The following is a 20,000-nucleotide window of genomic DNA, read 5'->3' on the forward strand; positions in this document are numbered from 1 at the left end:
CTTGCTAGTGTTTTGAATAAGCAGAACTCCAACACATCATCAAGTTTTAATGCGTAGGCCTGTTTTGCATTTCCTTCATGGCAACACAATAACCTTTTTGCCACTTTGACAGCTGATTATAAGCCAACTCCAGGTTTTTTTTACGTCCTAGCCTAATGACTTGCGTGGAGACCTTGAATACTTGAAATTCCTGAATTTCGATGTCATTATTAATAATTTAAGTGTATGCAGAGTGTGTACGTAAGCAAGTGGAATAAAAATAACTTTTCGCATATCGAAAACAAACTCTCCGACGCCAAAGAGCAGGACGTTGAATGAATAACTTAGCAGGATGGGTAAGTTCCAAAACAGCCCTCAATCCTGAAAACTGCATTTTAATCAGTTACTGTCGCAGTACAGTTTATCATGCATTACAATATTTTTCAAACTCTTCTCTCACATGCATAGTGACATGCATACTTACATTAATTTAAAATATTCCAGATAAAAAGGTCAGCATGTAATGAATAAGTCTTGTATGGGTTGCAATATATCAAACTGGATGTACTGGGCTTGATAAATCACTAATCAGTGGTATTAGTGCATCAAATGTGTAAATGAGAAAAGTTCTGCTGTAGGATGAGGTGAAGTTTGTGTTGTTCAAGGGCTTCCAAACCCCATGCTGTTCTTCAGGGTGAACACCCCACTACTTAATCAGTCAGATGGTCTTTCTCCTCCCTCTTACACACACACACACACACACACACACACACACACACACACACACACACACACACACACACACACACACACACACACACACACACACACACACACACACACACACACACACACACACACACACACACACACACACACACACACACACACAGTAAATCACACCCTCGGCACGATCCCGGCACAGACACACGGCGTGTCTAGCACAGTCCCAAATTAGATGCCTCTCCTGCAGGGGTTTCTCTGGAGAGTGAATGAGAGGAGATGAGAGGGGAGGGGAAAAGAGGAGAGGAGGAGAGGAGAGGAGAGGAGAGGAGAGGAGAGGAGAGGAGGGGAGAGGAGAGGAGAGGAGAGGAGAGGAGAGGAGAGGAGAGGAGAGGAGAGGAGAGGAGAGGAGAGGAGAGGAGAGGAGAGGAGAAAAGAGGAGAGGTAGGGTAAGGAAAAAAGAAGAGAGAGGAGAGGACGGGGGAAGAGAGAAGGAGAGGAAAGAAGAGGAGAGAAGAGGGGAGAGAAAGGACGGCCGATACGTGCGAGGCGTGGGAGTCAGCGTGAGAGTGTGCGTGCGTGTCTTGTTGTGTTGCAGTGTTTGCGTGCGTGCGTGCATGTGCCTCAGTGCATAGTGTGTGTCTGCCCATGTTCATGCCTCCATGTCTGTGGGCGTACCAGTATGTGGGTGGATGGCGGCTGCATAAGGTGGGGAAGCGGAGGGGTGTGGTTGGTTGGTTGGCGAGTGGAAATCAGAACGCATGCATTGCACTGGAGGCCCGTCGCCGCGAGCCCTAATCTGCCAGGCTGAGTCTGATCGCGCAGCCCTACGCTTGTCGACTCCGCTTTGAGCTCCAGCTCCGGCTCAGACGTCCCAGGAGCGTGCCGTTTCACTAGCGATATCACTCCAAAACTTGGTTTTGTTTCTACAGCGAGAGGGGGCTGAGTCCCAACAAAAAAAGACTGCACGCAATGAAAGTAGTTTAGTGTTTAACCCAGTTAGCAAGTGTGGTTCATTGGGCTTGTACCACCTTAGGGCTTCTTGGAGTATTGTATGTCACTGCAACACCACATTAGTGAACTGGCCTGAAGGTGGCCGTTTACCTCAAACTAATTCTTTTAAGCCAACCAATAATACAAGCAGAGGCAATTGGGTTAGAAGAAATGAAACTGATTAGCGGAAATGAATGGGTACAACTCAACCAGTCAATAATGTGGAGGTGAGGAAGTAAGTGTGTAGTTATGGAGAGTGATGTTTTGAATAAAATCAACTAGTCAGAATGTTCCAGGCTGCAAACCGTAAACCCCAAACAAAATTGATCTGAGTTTTGTCAAATAAGACGGTTCTGGCTGCTAAAAGTGAACATCATCCGAAAAAAAGTCCTGTCTGTGAGGGCATATCTACTTAACTTCACAGTTCTGTAAAAATGTTACATACCCTGATTCAACACTGCGAATCAATTCCTGGAACGGACCAGAAATACCTTATCATGTCTCTGTTCATCGACCATCTTTGGTTGTCTTACATTTAGCCGACTGACGTGAAGTGAAAGTCCACATATAGGTCACTTTTACAGTAATATGCCTCTGAGAGTGTGGCTCATGGTTATCCTACCAGTGACCTTTTCTTCTTCTTCTTCTTCTTCTTCTTCTTCTTCTTCTTCTTCTTCTTCTTCTTCTTCTTCTTCTTCTTCTTCTTCTTCTTCTTCTTCTTCTTCTTCTTCTTCTTCTTCTTCTTCTTCTTCTTCTTCTTCCTCCCATCCGCTCTACCTCCTCTTTCTCCCTTTCACCCTGTCTCCCTTCTTCTCCTCCATCTCCCCATGGTCTCCACCCATCTCTCCTGCTCTCTCCCCCTCTCCAAGCCTTTCCCCATGCCCTTGTATTACTCCATCATTCTGTCTCCTATCTGTATCCTCTCTCTACTCTACTTCGTTTCTCCACTGTCTCACACCTCATGTCTTCCTCCTCTCTGTCTCTATCCCCTCACTTTGTTTCTCCACTGTCCTAAACCTCATCTCTTCCTCCTCTCTCTCTCTATCCCCTCTCTCTACCTCCTTTCTACACTGCCCCACTATCCATCCCCTTCCTCTGCTCTCCTCTCCACAGAGGCCTGCGTGCTGCTGAGCCTGAGCGCTAGGCTAAGGGGGAGCGGTGTGTGGGCCTCTCTCAGCTTCGTCGGCAGTCGTCTGCAGTGGCCGTCGTCCCATCACCTCTGCGGCGGCCATGAAGTCGAGCCTGAAGCAGTGGCGGCGGCTGGCGCTGGGCCTGATGCTGGCCTGGGTGCTGCTCTTCCTGGCGCTCTTCTCCTACTTCATGGACTCGCGGGTGGAGGAGCCCCGCGCCGCCTCCGCCCTGCTGGCCCACGCTGAGAGCCGTCGCCTGGCCTCTGTCGCCAACCACCAGGGCCTCCTCCTGGGTGCTGCCGGTGCTGGAGCTGGACCCGGAATCAACGTTGGCCCTTCACGCCTCCACGACTCCCATCATCAGCTGCAGGGCGTTCGTAGGGCCACGTCCTCGGCCGTCAGAGCCCCCCTCGCTCCCACTGCCCCTGGGGGCAACCCTGCTGCTGCCGCCGCCGCCGCTGCTGCCAATAGGGTTCCAGCAGCACCGCTACCAGGCGATGGGGGCGTGGATGGCGATGGCAATGAGGAGGACATGTCTATGGAGCAGAGGGTGGTGCCCAGCCTGGAGCCGGGCCAGGCCAGCCAGGAGGAGGCGCTCTTGAGCCAGGAGGCCGTGTACTCCCCGGACCCCCAGAACCTGGCAGCCTGGTCTTCCTTCGGCACCCAGGATATGGGCTACCGGTCGGATCCTGCCGGTGGTGGCGCCGCTGGGCCCGCTCGCAGTCGCGAGAACCGCATACCTGAAGAGGAGGATGAGGACGATGAGGCAGCGGCAGCAGTGGAGGAAGAGGAGGAGATCCGGCGACGACGACAGCAGCAGCAGCAGCAGGAGGAGGAGGAAGAGGAGGAGGAGGAGGAACAAGAGCAGGAGCTCGCAGCCAGAAGCGGGCCAGCGCTGGCCCAGACCCGCGCGGCAGCCGCAGCCGCAGCCGCTGCAGCACAGGCGGGCAACCGCTGGGAGAACTCGGACGACCTGGAGGACTACTACTTCTCCAAGTCCAAGTCGGTGGTGAAGCAGCTGTGGCAGGGCCGCGTGTCGGCCGGCATGCTGAGCCCGCGCCTGCAGAAGGCCATGAAGGACTACATGAACGCCAACAAGCACCGCGTGGCCTACAGCGGCCTGCGGGAGAACCAGCGCAGCGCCAAGCAGCTCCTGTGCCAGCTGAAGAGGCAGGTGCGGGTGCGGACGCTGGACGGAGCCGAGTCGCCCTTCTCCGGTTTGGGCTGGCGGGCCCTAGTGCCGGAGAAGCCCCTGGACCGGCTGTACGGCTCGGGCTTCGGCTCGTGCGCCGTGGTGACGTCTGCCGGAGCCATCCTGCACTCGGGCCTCGGCAAGGAGATCGGTGAGTCACTTGGCTTTGTCTTTTTCAGTAGCGCATGAAATTATCTCTTTTTTTGACTATCAGTATCAGACAACCCAGCACAACAATCATAAACCCATGCCCACTAGGGATGCAAACGATTAATCGATTAATCGACTTTAATCAATCAATGATTGATCAACAATTCAACTGACAAGAAACCCAGGTGAAATGGGCATGTGAGTGTGTGTGAAGAGGGGTGTGAATACTTGGAATATTTAAATCACCTTTGGATTAAAGAATTGAAATAGAATTAATTTAAATATGGTTTCTCGAGAAACATTGAGATTTCGGGAGAAAACGCCGCTCATCAATTAATCGTAAGTTGATCGATAAGGCTATCAACTAATGATTAATTAATTAATCGATAATTTGCATCCCTAATGCCCACTCATCCACACATTGTATCTAGAAAATAACCTAACCGTTCTTTATTTTGACATTGAGCACACGTTGACCTATACACATCATCACAGCCATATTATTAAAAACATTTATTGATCAAGAGGCAGCAATACGGCGTCATACATGTATTGAATTCTTGAGACGTATTGACAGTACTACAATTCATGTCACAATGCTTGAAAATGGTCCTTAGATTCATATGCATATTACAACACGTACAATTACTGTAGGATTGTGGGATTTTTTTATTGAAATTATGGATTTTTTTGTTCCTACGCTAATTTTTATCTTGAAAGATGACACCAAAACATTATAGTGCAGAGGTACAGAAAAGTATTGTAAAGTGCATTGAATTCTGCTCAGTTTTGCTATTAAGGCACTGTTGGGAAAAAGCAGGAGCACCACAGGCATGTGTGTCATCCTACTGCTTGAGTTTAACCTGTGACAGAGGGAAGGTGCGGATGGCTAAAAATAATCTCACAGGTGCCAGACAAAGACAGAAAATTACATGACTGAAGAGGCCTGCAATCTGTGCCCACTGGGAGAAACTCCAAAGTTTATTGAGAAAAGAAAAATGAGCGACACTACCTACAGTACATCATACGGCGAAAAAAAAATAAAGCCTAACAATTTGCCAGACAAAGGCATGGCTGAAACCAGATGGTGGGGTACTGCCAGATTGGGGGGGTAATACCTTTTGCAGGACGTACAGCCTTTTCCATTTCATTTCTCCATTCAGAATGATTTATTTTAGTCCTTCACACATGTTTGGATTCTGCTCCCCAGCTGGTGTGACTTGTGAGGCAGTTGATGAAAGTGTCTCTCACTATATATTCCCATAGTTTCATCACTGCATTTGTCAAGTCTAATATTAGTGTGTTCTATTGGGACAAATGATAGGATGGAGAGGGATGTTGGTTTTAACACGGCTTCCTCAACTGTGAAACACTGGGGAAACATCGAGGAGGGCTAGCTTGTTCTCCTGGTAACCTACAGTATGCAGTATATGAATTTGATTAAGAAATGAGATGACGTTATGAAAGCCATTTTTCAAATACAACTGGCAAATACACTAGCCCATGAAAGCCTTTTTTCACATAAACATTTGCATGTCTGTCTGGAAAAATGGCACAAAACATTCCCCCATGACAAAGCACCATTGTCATGTGAGCGTGATAAGGCATTGTTGTGCAGACACAATGAACAACAAACACCTTCACGGCTGAAGCAGAAAATTCTGTCAAGATGTTAGTCAGGCTTTTTTCCCCGTTTTCCCTCACAGAAGTAAGTCCATAAGGACGGCACCACAGAGCCTGCTCGGGGCTAAACTGGCACAGAGCACCATCGGCCGCCTATCGTCAAAACCTACTCCAACAATGCCAGCGCTATTTTGTTGGTTGCCATGGGTAACTGCCGTTGCCCGGTGGTGTTTTTTTTTTCCTCTCTTTTTTTTTTTTTAATAGTCCAAACTGTTTTGAGGGGCGTGAGAGCTCCATGGCCTCAGTTTTTTCTTTCTTTCTTTCTTTCGTTTTGTTAAAGAAAAGTATTGAAAGTATCAGGAGAGAGGAATGAAAACAAAACCAGCCCACACAAACAAATGATACCCAGGCGAGGGGTGCCATGCTGGCAGGCTGGAGTGGACGGCTGTAGCGGGAGTCTTTATCAGATGCCTTTTTCACACTTGGCAAATCCCGGCTGTTGGGCTATGCGGGATGGGCAGATATACCCCCCTCATCGGGTGTACCATGGCAGCCCAGCCCAGCCGGGCCCACCTAGAGCCCAAATGCGTACTGAAGCTTGTCGCTGGCTTGGTTCTTTTGCATTTTTGTCTCATGTTTTCACCCCAACAGCCCAACAGATGGATAGATGGAAAGATTGATGGTTGGACAGATGAGGGAGGGAATGGCGGCAGTGTGTGTGTGTGTGTGGGTGGGGGGGGGGGGGGGGTAGAGAGATGAGGGTCGAGGGTGTTTTTAGGATGTTGTCTGGATGTTGTCAAACAGGGATGGATGGAAGGATGGATGGATGGATGGATGGATGGATGGATGGATGGATGGATGGATGGATGGATGGATGGATGGATGGATGGATGGATGGATGGATGGATGGATGGATGGGTGAATGGAGAGGTAGATGGATGGAGGGATGGGTGAATGGATGGGATCATACTGGCAGTACAGGGAAGGCGGAGTGATATACAGTAGGTATATAGAGGGAAGGGGAGGTAGATTGTTGTTCTGTCTGCTGGCTGTGTTCACACACGGAAGGATGGATGGATGGATGGATGGATGGATGGATGGATGGATGGATGGATGGATGGATGGATGGATGGGATGGGATAATGTTGGCAGTAGAGGAGAGGAGGGACGATGTGGGTATATATATATATTTTTTTACTTTACTGTGTTTTCATCCAATGCCTGGTGCATGGACAGATTGATGGATGAATGGGTTGTTGGTGGAGAGTCAGAGCTAGAAGGAGGTGCAGGTGCTGTGATTGTCGGCGAGCCGCGCGTTTCACTGCAATCGGCCATGATTGCAGCATTTCATCGGCAGGCTGAAGTGCTGTTTTAATCAACGCCGTGGTTGTTCTGCGCCGTTTAAACAGAAATGGCTGCTAAGCCAATCACATCCGCCCAGGCCCCGATTGATTCCACCATCACTACCCCCCACCCCCGGTGTCGATGAGCCGCACCGGTAATCAATTTTCATTTGTCCATGGTGTGTGTGTGTGTGTGTAGACTTCTGCAGCACTGTGTATTTGCACGAGAAACCTCTCAGCAGCAGGAGGAAAAGGAAGCCAGCAATTTGTCATTCCCTTTTTTTATTTCATTTCATGTGTTTTGTGTGATATTCATGCAGACATCCAAGCGCTCAATTTATTGTGTGGGTGGGAGGAGCACATGGAAGTGAGTGAAGTAGCACAGTTACTGTGGTTTTACGAAAAAAAAAGAGACGGCAGAACGGTGGAGAAAGAAGATGAGATAAGTCCGGAATAACACGACTGTGCCTGTGTGTCTGCAGTATGTGTAGTGCAATGCCAGAGTGCGAGAGGGGGTTTATTATGACAGGCTGTGCATGAGGTTTATCCTCCAGGCAAATGCTGGAATGAGTCACGGCCACAACCCTGACGTGAAGTGGCAGTGGCAGTAGCAGTTCGCAGTAAGCCTGTAATCAAAGCGGCTAGTTAGCACCAACCAGTGACCCACGCGCAAATGCAGATGAGGTTAATTGGCGGTTTGTCTCATCCCACCTGAAATGCGATTGGCTAAAGCATCACATCAGTGGTGCTGCACCAATGCCTGTGAGGTGTTTTTTGATGAGAAGCCAAAAGCTAACGTTTTTTATTCCATCTGTTGTGAGAGGTTGATGTAGACGTGTATGTGTGTTAAATTTGTTGTGTGGGAGGAAACACATGAAAGCCAGCTAGCAAGCACATTTTAATGCTAGAAATAAATAAATGAAAAAGGCTAATATGACACAAGTCTGGAAACACAAGTGCATTAGGTAGTAAATTATATATGTGAACATGAGTGGTGGTTTAAAACATGTTCTTGTATCGTAGCTAGCTAGCCTTCAGGCAGGTATAATTCTGTCAAACACCTCCATGAAGTTGGGAGAACAGCAGTAGCCAGGGACGGAGCTATAGGAGGGGCGGGCAGGGCATTTTCCCCTGGGCCCAGGGCCCTTCCGTATTGATAGTGGGGGCCCTATTGTGACCTTGGCGGGCTGTATGGGGGCCCTTTCAGTGTTTTGCCCTGGGGCCTGGTGTGCAACTGTTCCGCCACTGGCAGTAGCCCTGTTACCAAATCTACTAGTTAGCACCATCCTGTGACCCAAACAGTGGATGAGCTTAGATGGCCTTGTGGTCATCTCATCTCACCTGGAAATACAACTGACTAATATGTTCTGTCAATTATCCTGTATGTATATTTCCATGATAAGTCAAAAGGAGGGAAGTCTTCTTTGGGAGGGGGCAGGAAGGTGATGAGGAAAGACATACCTGTAAATAGCAGGCAAGCAATGTGGCTGTAAAGAGAGAGGATAAAACGGGACAAATCAGAAAACACAAATATATAAATAATGTAGACTGTGAATGCCAGATAGGTGGCTTATTACATATTCTTCAAGTGTGTCCTCCAGGCGGGTGTGAGTTTGTCAGTCACCACCATGAAGAGACAGAGCAGTAGCAGTAACCCTGTAATCAAAATTAGTTAGTTAGTTTGTTAGTTTGTTAGTTAGTAGGGCTGTAACGATACACTCACCTCATGATTCGGTTCGTATCACGATTTTTGACCTACGGTTCGATACACCCCGCGATTTCCCATTTGCCAAAATTATTAAATAATTAGGAGTAAAAACTATGGTAGGTATAGGTAGAATATGTTACACGAGGCCACTAATGATGTAAAAAAGTTGGAAGCACTGTAAAAATGTTGGAAGCATCCAAAATAATCTTTAAAGTGCCAAATAAAGAAAGTAGATTGATTTTAAGCTTATTCAGACAAAAGAAAGAGGGGCATTTCCTTTTTACCTGTGCGCAGTATTTCAGTGGGACACATGAGTCGAAGATACTGTTTTTGTCATGGTTTATGGCCTGTTAATGGGGTTTATCCGCCAGGAAAATGCTAGTGTGAGTCATCACGGTCACAACTATCAAGTGTCAGAGCAGCAGCAGGACTTTGTAACCAAAGCTAGTCATCCTAAACTGGGCTTTGTTTTCTCGAAAGCGTAGTTAGCCAGTTAGCAACTTTCGTAGTTGCCAATGGGTAATTGCATTGCAAACAACAAAGTAGCTAACGTAGTTAGCAACTCTGGCTTCGAGAAACGCACCCCAGGCATGTACGTAGATTCTGTTAAATCGTGGCCGTCTTTACTCTCCTCCCACCTGGAAGGAAGATTGGCAGATGCATCACATCACAATGATGCTGCTGACTGCCTTCACTCTGCATTCTGCACGGCGCAGGTTAACCTGTGACCAAGGAGAGCTGCGCACATTTCAAAAATAATCTTTAAAGTGCCAGACAAAGAGCTGGAGGAGTTTGAAGTTTATTTACAGTTGTAGACAAAAAAAGCAAGGGCACTACCTTTACCTGTGTGTTGTGAAGCAGGAGAAAAAGCCAATGTTTTTCGTATGTACTCCAGCTTTGTGTGAGGTTCATACAGTCATGTGAGTGCTCAATTTTTTATGTGGGAGGAAACGCTTGAATGCCAGCCAACAAGCACACTTTACTGTAAAAAAAGAGAAGAAAATGAGACAAGTCAGGGAAGAATATTGTGTAGTAGAGGGAGTAAAATCATGTAGACTGTGAATATGAGCAGATAGTTTAGGACATGTACGGTACATGAGTTATTTTATTCATCTAAATACATTTCAATACAATATCCAGGAATGAAACAGTCAACAAATTATGAAAGCGTATATTTTTTATTATTAACACCAGTAAGTTGCTTGTGATATCCGGCTCTTCAGTCAGTATTAGAAACCCAATGTGGCCCCCTGGACCAAAATAATTACCCACTCCTGATGTAGACTGGGAATAGGAGCAGATGTAGTTTATGACTTGTTCTATGTCCTCCAGGCAAATGCTGGAGTGAGTCAGCTGCAGCCATGAAGGGGCAGAGCAACAGCAGCACATTCCCGTAATCAAAGCTGCTAGTTAGCGCCATGCTGTGACCCAGACGAGTATGTTGATGAGGTTAAGTAGCCTAGCAGTCGACTCATCCCACCTGGAAACGCGATTGACTTGTGCATCACCCCAATGATGCTGGCTTGCTCTTCAATGGTCAAAGGTGTCAAAAGTGAAAGTAAAGTCATGGTGTAACTACAACACTAGCACATGATATTACATAGCGGTAGCTGTTACACCAGTTAGTCCATTGTACCTAATGAGGTAATAAGGCTGTGTTGTTACTGGGAAAAAACCCCCACTAAAAACCTAACAAGGACCCGCCACAAACTTGATCCAACCAGTGCAGATGTAGCTGATCACAAGACCAGTACACAGGTCTACTGGTTACTCAAATAAATTAGCGATGTTGGAAGGAAAGCTTTTCTTTTACTTTGACATCTATGTCAATGATGTATTGTGCTGTTGAACCTGTGACCAAGGGGAGGTGCGCACATCCAAAAATAATCTCTCAAATGCCAGACAAAAGACTGAGGAGATGACTGAGGAGTTTGAAGTTTATTTCGAGACAAAGGAGACATAGGCCATTGCCTTTTTTACCTGTGTATCTTCATGAGATGCGAGGTAAAAGCGGATGCTTTTTTTCTTGCTGCTCTTTCAAGCGCTGCGTGAGGTTCATGCAGACATGTGAGGGCTGAATTTGTGGTGTGGGAAGAAACGCATGAAAGCCAGCCAGGCCAGCACAAGTTACTGTAAAACCGGGATTAAACGAGACAAGCCAGGAAACACGAGCAAGTATATTATGTAGACCGTGAAGACGAGCGGTGGTTTTATGGCGTGCTCTTGAAAGAGTATATCCTCCAGGCAAGTGTGAGTGTGAGTCAGTCACAACCATTAAGTGGCAGCACCAGCGGTGGTAACCCTGTAATCAAAGCTGCCAGACTGTACACCATCCTGTGACCAGCTGGGGCTCAATAGGCCTCCCCACCTGGAATCAGTTTGGCAGGCAACAGGGGAAGAGGACAGGCCCTGGGGGTGGGGGTGGACAAACTGGCCAGTGGTCCCGTTGCCCAGGGAGAGAGGGAGGCCCAGAATCGGGTTCCTCATTAAATTGTATATATTGGGTGGGGGGGACCCTTTCAGATGTCTTTGTCCAAAGGTCCCATCCAACGCTGTCAGTGGAAGCAGGCAACATGTCCTTTTGGGAATAAGCATACAGCCACATGCGTCCATCCATCCGCCTTGAAATAGGTACAGGACCACAAACTTTGAACTGTGCGAAAGAGGAAGAACAATCAATGTTGGGAGCTTTTATAGTCTCTGTGTGTGGACATATTATTCTGTTTTAAGCAATCCCTGATGACAATGAGAGTGCACTTGCAGGAAAAGGTCCTCAAAAGAGGACGTCTTTTGAATCAATGTGTTCGAAGGCTCACGGGAATGGGGCGAAGGTTTTTTTATTTGGTGTGGCGTATATATTTTACACAATATTGCCAAGGTCTAATATGAGCAGGGTGAGCATAGCTCTTTCAAGACAGATAAGACACCTTTCTTATTCCCCCCAGGTGTTGCATTTTCCTCTTTATATAGGTTGCCAAGATCCCTTTACAGATAGCTTTATCTTCACTTCAAACGAGTGCCAGCTTACTTTAGTGTTTGGCCGGCTTTGCATTGCATTTGTTGGAAGCTGGCACGCCAGCCGTGTGGCGTGAGGATAATGCAAATATCTCTCATTGTTATCTTTTTATATGCACCACAATGGGCGTGTGTGTGCAAGGGCTGTGACTTACGAAGATACAAAGATATTAAAGTGGCTGTTTTATATTATTTTTTGACATTAATACGATTGCGTGTTATCATCATATATGCCCCACCAATATGGGATTATTATTATAGGGCCGAGGGAACAGAGAATAGCATTTATCCTTACTTTCAACATTTCTTATCTCTGTCTCTCGGTCTAATTTCTTCTCCACCCTCTTTCTCTCTCTCTCTTGCTCTTACACACTCTCTCTCTCTGTTTCTCACTCTCTCTTACACACATCTGTCTTCCTCCTCTCGCTCTCTCTCTTTCTCTCTCTTTCTCTCTCTTTCTCTCTCTTTCTCTCTCGCTTTCGCTCTCTCTCTCTCTCTCTCTCTCTCTCTCTATTAGTTTCATATTTTCTCCTCCATATAGCTCTCCTCCCTTCTCTCTCTCATTTCTACATGCACCACCATGTATCTCTCCTCCTGAGTAATTTTTCGTGCGCTCTTCCCCGGTGACCAAAATAAGCTGAACTTGGTAATGGATTGAGCAGCGTGTGTTTAATCAAATTACCAGCTGTAATGGAATTGATATTCCCATTAAGGTTGTTTAATGCCGTCAAATCTTTTGTGCACGCTAATTCCCAGCATAAAAAAGCCCCCCCCTTTTCCTCTGTATTTTTGTTCTCTATTGAGCATTGTCTTTGCGCCTAAGTAGAGAGAATAACACAATGCATATTGCGGTGTGCACTTTGTTTATTATGTGATGAAGATCATCTTGCCATTTCACCATTGTCTCCTCTTCCATTGTCACAGATCTTTGTGTTGATGCTAGGCAGTTTTCAAGGGGGCTTCATGTTTGCTTGGTCGTGGAAGTCATAGTACAGTCCTTTGTCGCCCCTCACTGGTGGTTGATGGACATTGCACCCACATAGTGGGGTTGTCCATGGTGAATGCTGCAAATGCAGTTGGTGCTGGATCATATATAAAGTGTTCAGGTGCAAAACCGTGTAAGTGAATTTGCGACGGGTTTAAAAACATCTATACATTTTGTCTCATTTTGTCTGGGCATGACTTGTTGTGTTTGTAAGTGGCTTATTAATTGAGATTGCTTGCAGAAAATGGAATCAAAAGGAATCGTCTTACAGATTTTTGTAAGGACTTTAGGAGGGGTTTAATTCTGAGCTCTTGTGTCAGATGATTGGTACATTTGAAGATCATTACCATCACAGGAATGCACATATGACACATGCAAGGTTCTGGACACACTAGACTGCACGTTTAAAATGTGAATTTCATGGACCCATTTCAATTCAAATACTACACACAAATTTTAGCATTATACTCAAACTGACTGCTTGCTATTTGTCATACATATGTTTCAATTGTTATGAAGAAAAAATGGCAGAAAATACCATAGATTACCACATTACTACATACACATTATTCGTCATGCATATGTTTCAATTGTTATGATGAAAAAATGGCAGAAAATCATTACTGCACACTGTTTAATGGTATATCAGTATATCGATACGCATGGGAAATCAAGGTGACTGTGTCCGTTGCATTCAACATGCGTGCGTGCACGAACGCACGTACGCACACACACACACACACACACACACACACACACACACACACACACACACACACACACACACACACACACACACACACACACACACACACACACACACACACACACACACACACACACACACACACACACACACACACACACTGATCCATCAAGCTTACAATACAATACAAAGTTGTCACATGGCTATTAAAGCTGTTGTCACAATAGCAACACTTCTAAATAATTAACTAATTATCAACAAAAGATTTCAAAATGTTTACAAAAGAGTAAGAAATAGAGCTAACACAGCAGACATAGCACAGCTGCTGCAGTCCTGGAAGTTTGTCCTCCAACGTACAAAATACATGAAGCCACTGAATATAGAAGTATTACCCAGTAGGCAAGCACACATAAAACCCGGAGACTTTCAATTTAAAGTGTATGCCTGCAAGAGTGCCTTTCCATTGCACATATTATATGAGCAACCGAACTATTTTTTATTTTTTTTTGCTTTGTTGTAGTGAGGAGCTACAGTATATGCTTCCCAAATCAAGAAACAGGAAAATAAGGATTCAGATGTTGTTTTCATTCTTTTCAATTCTCCCCTAATTTGTTAAAAACGAATGACCCAATGATGCTTGGATTTGCCCATAACAAAGCTCAAATGACTGCACAAGTAAGTTCTTTTCAGATTTTTAATGACACTTTTAAGCACTTTAATGGAACTTTTGCTCTAATGACCATCCTTACAGTTGTGTGCCCCTGAGGGAAGGTATTTAGACCGATCGACCAAAAACTCGGTCATTAAAACTCTGAAAAGGACTTAGAAAAGGACACATTTTTGCCTTACACTTCACTTTGTATTTCTTGTCACACACCTTTTAGTCTTGAGTGCGGCATGACACGTTTAATTTTTTCTTTAAATTTAGGGTCTTTTTATGCCTTTATTTGACAGGACAGTTGAAGACCGTGACATGAAGTGAATGGGACAGGGAAGGATGGGGAAATGACCCTGGCCGGAATCTTTCCGGGGTCCCCGTGTGTGGGCATGCAAGCCCAAATGTGGGGGGCTTATCGTACTGCGCCACAGCACCCCTGCAGTATGGCGTGTTAAAATTGACGATCAGAAAGAAAAAAAGTACAAATCCTACTCTGCAATTGTTCTGTCTTTAGCACTTCAAACTACACTAAGTGCTCGTTTCAACCTGGAAATAACCCCAGAAATAACCTCAAAACTGTTTGAGTGATTCATCAGCTGGTGAACCTGAAAGGCACTTTGGGGTGTACTTTGCTGCCCTCTGGGGGCTGTAATTGCTCTATGCAACTTTCGAGAATACGCTCTCTCTATGCTGTTTTTATTTTTTCAACCAGATCATCTGGTGTGCCATGGAAAAATAGAATGGCTGTACATTGTTAATTTAGGCAATAGGGTTTTATTTTCAGTTAATGTTTGCAATTGGTGATGTGCCTTGGCATTTTGTCCTTGAAAGGGGTGTGCCATGGTTACAAAAAAGTTAGAAAAACACTGCTCTATGCAATGTGTCCACTCCAAATCTGGAGGCTCTCCAAATGAGACAAACCCTCTTGGTATTGAATGACAGGTTTTACACGCAAATTTCACAACTGCTGTGTGGCTGTGTTCACAACTGTGAATACGGTAAAGGCTGAGAATTGGTCATGGCTTTGGACAACTTCAGAGGTTGTTGTGAAATCTGAACCTTGGGGTTTAGAAATAGTGTCATAGGTAACATTTATTAGAGTAAGAAGCAGTTGAGAAGCCTGTGTTATATCACCTCTTTGAAGATTCTGGTGTGCTTGATATTATTTAGCTCAGAAGAAAGCTGTGGCAAATACTTGCCTTTTATGGCTTGTTTTTTTCTACACACTCACTTCGTAACATTAGGCACATGTATTCCTCACCTGTCTCCATGTGTTGCGTTGAAAGGAGACAGAGAGAGAGAGCGAGAAAGGGAGAGCGAGAGAGAGAGAGAGAGAGAGAGAGAGAGAGAGAGAGAGAGAGAGAGAGAGAGAGAGAGAGAGAGAGAGAGGGAGGGGGAAGTAATGGCTCTCTGTATTGACTTTTCACTATGTGATGAATGTGTGTGTTCATTTGGAGGGCGTTGATACATGATGGATGATGATGTCAGAGGCCTGGAGACTCTAGTGACTCCTGACATGCCAAAGACAAGGTTTTAGAAAGCAGGTGTGTGTGTGTATTTGTCTGTGTGTGTGTGTGTGTGTGTGTGTGTTCACGATCACACATGTGTATGTGTGTTTGTGCACCACATGTCTATGCCTGTTCATGTGTGCATGTGCATACCTGTGTGTGTGTGTACACGTGTGTGTGTGTGTGTGTGTGGGGGGGGGGGGGTATTGCCTGCGTGCGTGTCTGTGTTTGTGTGTGTCTGTCTGTGTTTGCTTGTGAACGTGTGTGTGTGTGTCTGTGTGTGTGTCTGTGTCTGTGTTTGTGTCTGTGAGATATGGTCATTCAATTACTGCCAATAAATAAACAGTGAGAGCGCTGAGTCATGCATCACGCCACTCCAGCAGCATGTGTCACTCAATCTCTTTATATGACCTGCGGGCCATGTAGTGATCGATCCCATCCAACAAGAACGGTCACACCAATAAGTCATTGTACAGATGTCTGTCAGATGTGTGTGTGTGTGTGTGTGTGTGTGTGTGTGTGTGTGTGTGTGTGTGTGTGTGTGTGTGTGTGTGTGTGTGTGTGTGTGTGTGTGTGTGTGTGTGTGTGTGTGTGTGTGTGTGTGTGTGTGTGTGTGTGTGTGTGTGTGTGTGTGTTAATGGTAATGGCCATGTGCTGTTAATGGTAATGGCCATTTTCGTCACTAGAGGGCAGCCTTACCATTCACATTCCCCTTCACTCACAGGCACACTGTTGTAACAGCATGCAAGGTAACATTCTTTAGAGAAATATGTTGTTTTCCACATATTTTTCCAGCCCTTGGCTTCAGGCTGTGCAGATGACGCAAGGAAAGGTTGACCAAGGGAATCCAGTTTGAAGGACAGTAACACCATTAGTGATTTGTCACTGGAATTTCAGCAGAATGCCTATCCTTCCTGTCAGGGCAACAGGTAAAATGTCAGTAATTAGCTGTCTATATGAGGACACATCCTGCAGTGTAGAATTTGAGGCAGATGTGCAATTTGTCAGCAGACTAGGCAGGCAGCTGCTTGGCGCCCCCGTAGTCCCTTGATACTAGTGATTAACAGCTCAAACTTGACTACCGTAGAGGGGATGACAAGAGGAGCAAGTGATTCAATTTTGGTGATTTTTTTTGCAAATTTTAACATCCCGGTTTCCAACTTCACAAAAACAAGGCAGAAAGATTTGGGGGAAAAAATAGGCTGTAACATAGTCAAATGTTCTATCAGCTTCCTTGGCAGAGGTCTGCACTCCCTGAGTGCATTTCTAGTTTTGTTTTGGATGAAGATGAGGAGTGGCTGGTGGCTGGTCTTAGACTATTTGGATCCTGCGACAGAGGAGGGATGTCTGCCTTCAGCCAATAAAAGGCTGCACCGAATGCTCTTTCAAGTAAGGATAGACCGATATTTATATCGGTATCTGGCCTATATTTGCATATTTTAAGTGTATCGTATCGGCCGATACGCGTGTGGTTTTGGCCGATACGCAATATTTATTATTTTATGTCATTCAGGTTTTTTTTAAAAGCACCAAGACACTTAATTTTTTTATTACTTGATTGTTAGACATTACTTGATTGTTAGAGTGGGTGTTTAAATATTACAAGTTCTACCTCAATTTGATAATGTTAAAGGAATGTTTATTTTTAACTTGAGACCTGGAAAATTTGTCATTTTTTAACCTTTTTTTTTACCCATATCGGCCCCAAATATCGGGTATCGGAAATCGGGTATCGGCCAAGGGTGGTGGAAAAAAAATCGGTATCGCATCGGCCATTAAAAAACCTGTATCGGTCGACCCCTACTTTCAAGTGCAACTGCTCTCCTCAGTCATAAAGGTTAGCTAAATATTATTAAATGACTGCTGTACTAGTCATTCAAAAACTGTTTATGGGAACACATTATTGTCATAAATAAAAATTGCGTAAAATAATACAATTATGGAACTATTTCATATATTTATTTATTAAAAGAATAAACAATACGCACTCTGAACAAAAACAGCTTCTTATTGAAGCCTTGTCTATGGTGGTGCTGCACCTGCAGTGGGGTTTCTGGCTTCAGGGATTAAAATGCGGCACCACAAACTCTCTTCTTTACCAACTGCTCCCAGAGCAGTCTCACTCTCACTAGCACAAACGGTTTAGTCTTTAGAGAAGAAGTGGCTACATCGGTTTGATATGAAATATGACCCTCATTCTAATCATTCTAAAAACACCACTGTACTAATAACACAATGTAACAAATAACTGAATAATACCTAATGATTTATGCATGTTATGTTCTCCGACAATGGATCCCATTGACTTTGCATGGGCTTATGCAAAATGCATTTTGGGGACTGTCGGCTCTGTTGCCTCCACCAAAAGTACAGAATTTCAACTTTGCCTGTTGCGCATACAGGGACGGATTAACTCATAGGCTAGATATGGCTGCAGCCTAGGGGCCCCTATTTGCCACGGGACCCCTGATTGGCCAAAAGTGGGAAAAAAAATACAGCAGAACTGTGACAAGGTGCAATATTGAAAAACTCTTGTCATGTTGAGTACAGTTGGCACACATGTTATCCTAGCTTGTAATTCCTAGCTTGTAATTATGACACTATGTAAATTAGGGTCACCAAAGATCCACAGGGGATCTCGAAGCCTTCTTGATTTTAAGGGGTTTCATTTTAAATACCTTGAATAGTCAATGTTGAAATGACAAAGCATTTATTTAAATAATATCTGCATAGAAGCAACAAAATGTAAATGTAAACATTTACTCTATATTTGACCAAAGACGAATAAAGGAATAACACTAAAATGAGTTTTTAAACAGAGGGTATCATATGACTCCCTCTCGTGCAGGCGCTCGCACGGTTGGGTCACCAAATGTTACAATGGTAAAAACATGGGTCCCTGAAGAAAAAGGTTGGGAACCACTGGCCTAGGGACCCCAAGCAGTATTAATCTGGCCCTGGCGGCGGTTCCATCAGGCTGTGTGTGCATGTAACACGAAAAGTCAACCCCCATTCTGTCAGACACACCTTTCATCAATATGTGACATTCTGGTGTGTGTGTGTTTTTTTCTTTAGCAATTTGGACTCTATGCTGCTTTGGGACCTGTGCCAAAATGATGCTGATTATTTGGTGCCTTTCAAAGGTGTGAGAGTTGGATGTGAGTGATGTTAACGAATGTGTTAGACGGTCGCTTTTTATCAGATTCTGAAGCAAATGTAGCCTCTTACTGCAGATGGGGTCGCCGGCGGGCCTATTTACTATTTGCTGAAAATACTCAGCTACATCATAGCAACATTGCTATGACAGTCTGTTACTTAAGGCTCTCAGTATAGATATAGCCATTACAATTTTGGTGACAGTAATGTTATAACATTGGCTCTGCGCTAAGGGGCTTAAGTTTAAGTGCATCATGTTCTGGCAATATAAGATGCGTCCGCTCTGTTTTCCATCAGCAGGATGTGTCTAACAAAATAAAACAACATCACAATCAACCGTGTTGATGCACATTGTTTTGACTCACCAGATGATTTTCCAGTAACATCTCAGCACAATAGAAAGCAGAGTTTGTGATCAGACTGCAGGAAAGAGAGAATGTCCTTCATGAGGCGCATTGCCAGGTGTTCAAGCAAGTGTTGAAACTCGAGCCAGCCTCTGCGCGTGGGTGGCTTTTCTATATTGCTTTAAACATTTTCCATCAACTTGTAATGATGCAACTTTCCCCAGAACCACCTCTTCCGAGTGAATTAACTTTGTTTGGGTGTGTGTGTTTGTTTCTGTCTGTCTGTCTGTCTGTCTGTCTGTCTGTCTGTCTGTCTGTCTGTCTGTCTGTCTGTCTGTCTGTCTGTCTGTCTGTCTGTCTGTCTGTCTCTGTCTTCATGCTCTCTATTGAATGAATGAAGCGAAGGACAGCTCTCTTCAGATTTCTTCTTTGTTTATTCGCCCAATAATAAACAAAGGCGAATAAACAAAGTAGAAATCTGAAGAGTACTGTCCTTCGCTTCATTCATGCATTTATATGTTTTTTGCGGGATTCTGCACCCAGTTAAGAACTGTTAAATTAGCCTATGCAGGCGATAGTGTGAGCGCATCTTCTCCACTTTTGAAGTTTCATGCTTTCTATTGCCATGTCTCCCCATCCCTTTCTCTTCCTCCTTCCCCCTCCCTCCACCCAGGGGCAATGGCATTTCAGCCTGATGGGAGTGTGTCTACCTGTATGTGTGTAGTAGTGTGAACTGTGCGTGTGTATGCTGTGTCTGGCTAAGGGAGGTAGTGTAGACTAGAGCAGG

General features: G+C 45.0%; 1 protein-coding gene across 1 annotated transcript in view; it reads left to right on the forward strand.

Annotated features, from left to right (window-relative positions):
* The window catches only part of st6gal2a (ST6 beta-galactosamide alpha-2,6-sialyltranferase 2a), a 104,050-nt gene that overhangs the window by 54,406 nt on the left and 29,644 nt on the right, over positions 1–20,000 (forward strand). The window contains exon 3 of the mRNA XM_063214219.1: positions 2,809–4,168. Coding sequence (XP_063070289.1) covers positions 2,926–4,168 — 1,243 coding nt within the window. The 5' untranslated portion in view covers positions 2,809–2,925. The remainder of the gene's footprint in view (positions 1–2,808; positions 4,169–20,000) is intronic.

The sequence above is a fragment of the Engraulis encrasicolus genome, chromosome 13 (assembly GCF_034702125.1).
Source record: "Engraulis encrasicolus isolate BLACKSEA-1 chromosome 13, IST_EnEncr_1.0, whole genome shotgun sequence".
Lineage (NCBI taxonomy): Eukaryota > Metazoa > Chordata > Actinopteri > Clupeiformes > Engraulidae > Engraulis > Engraulis encrasicolus.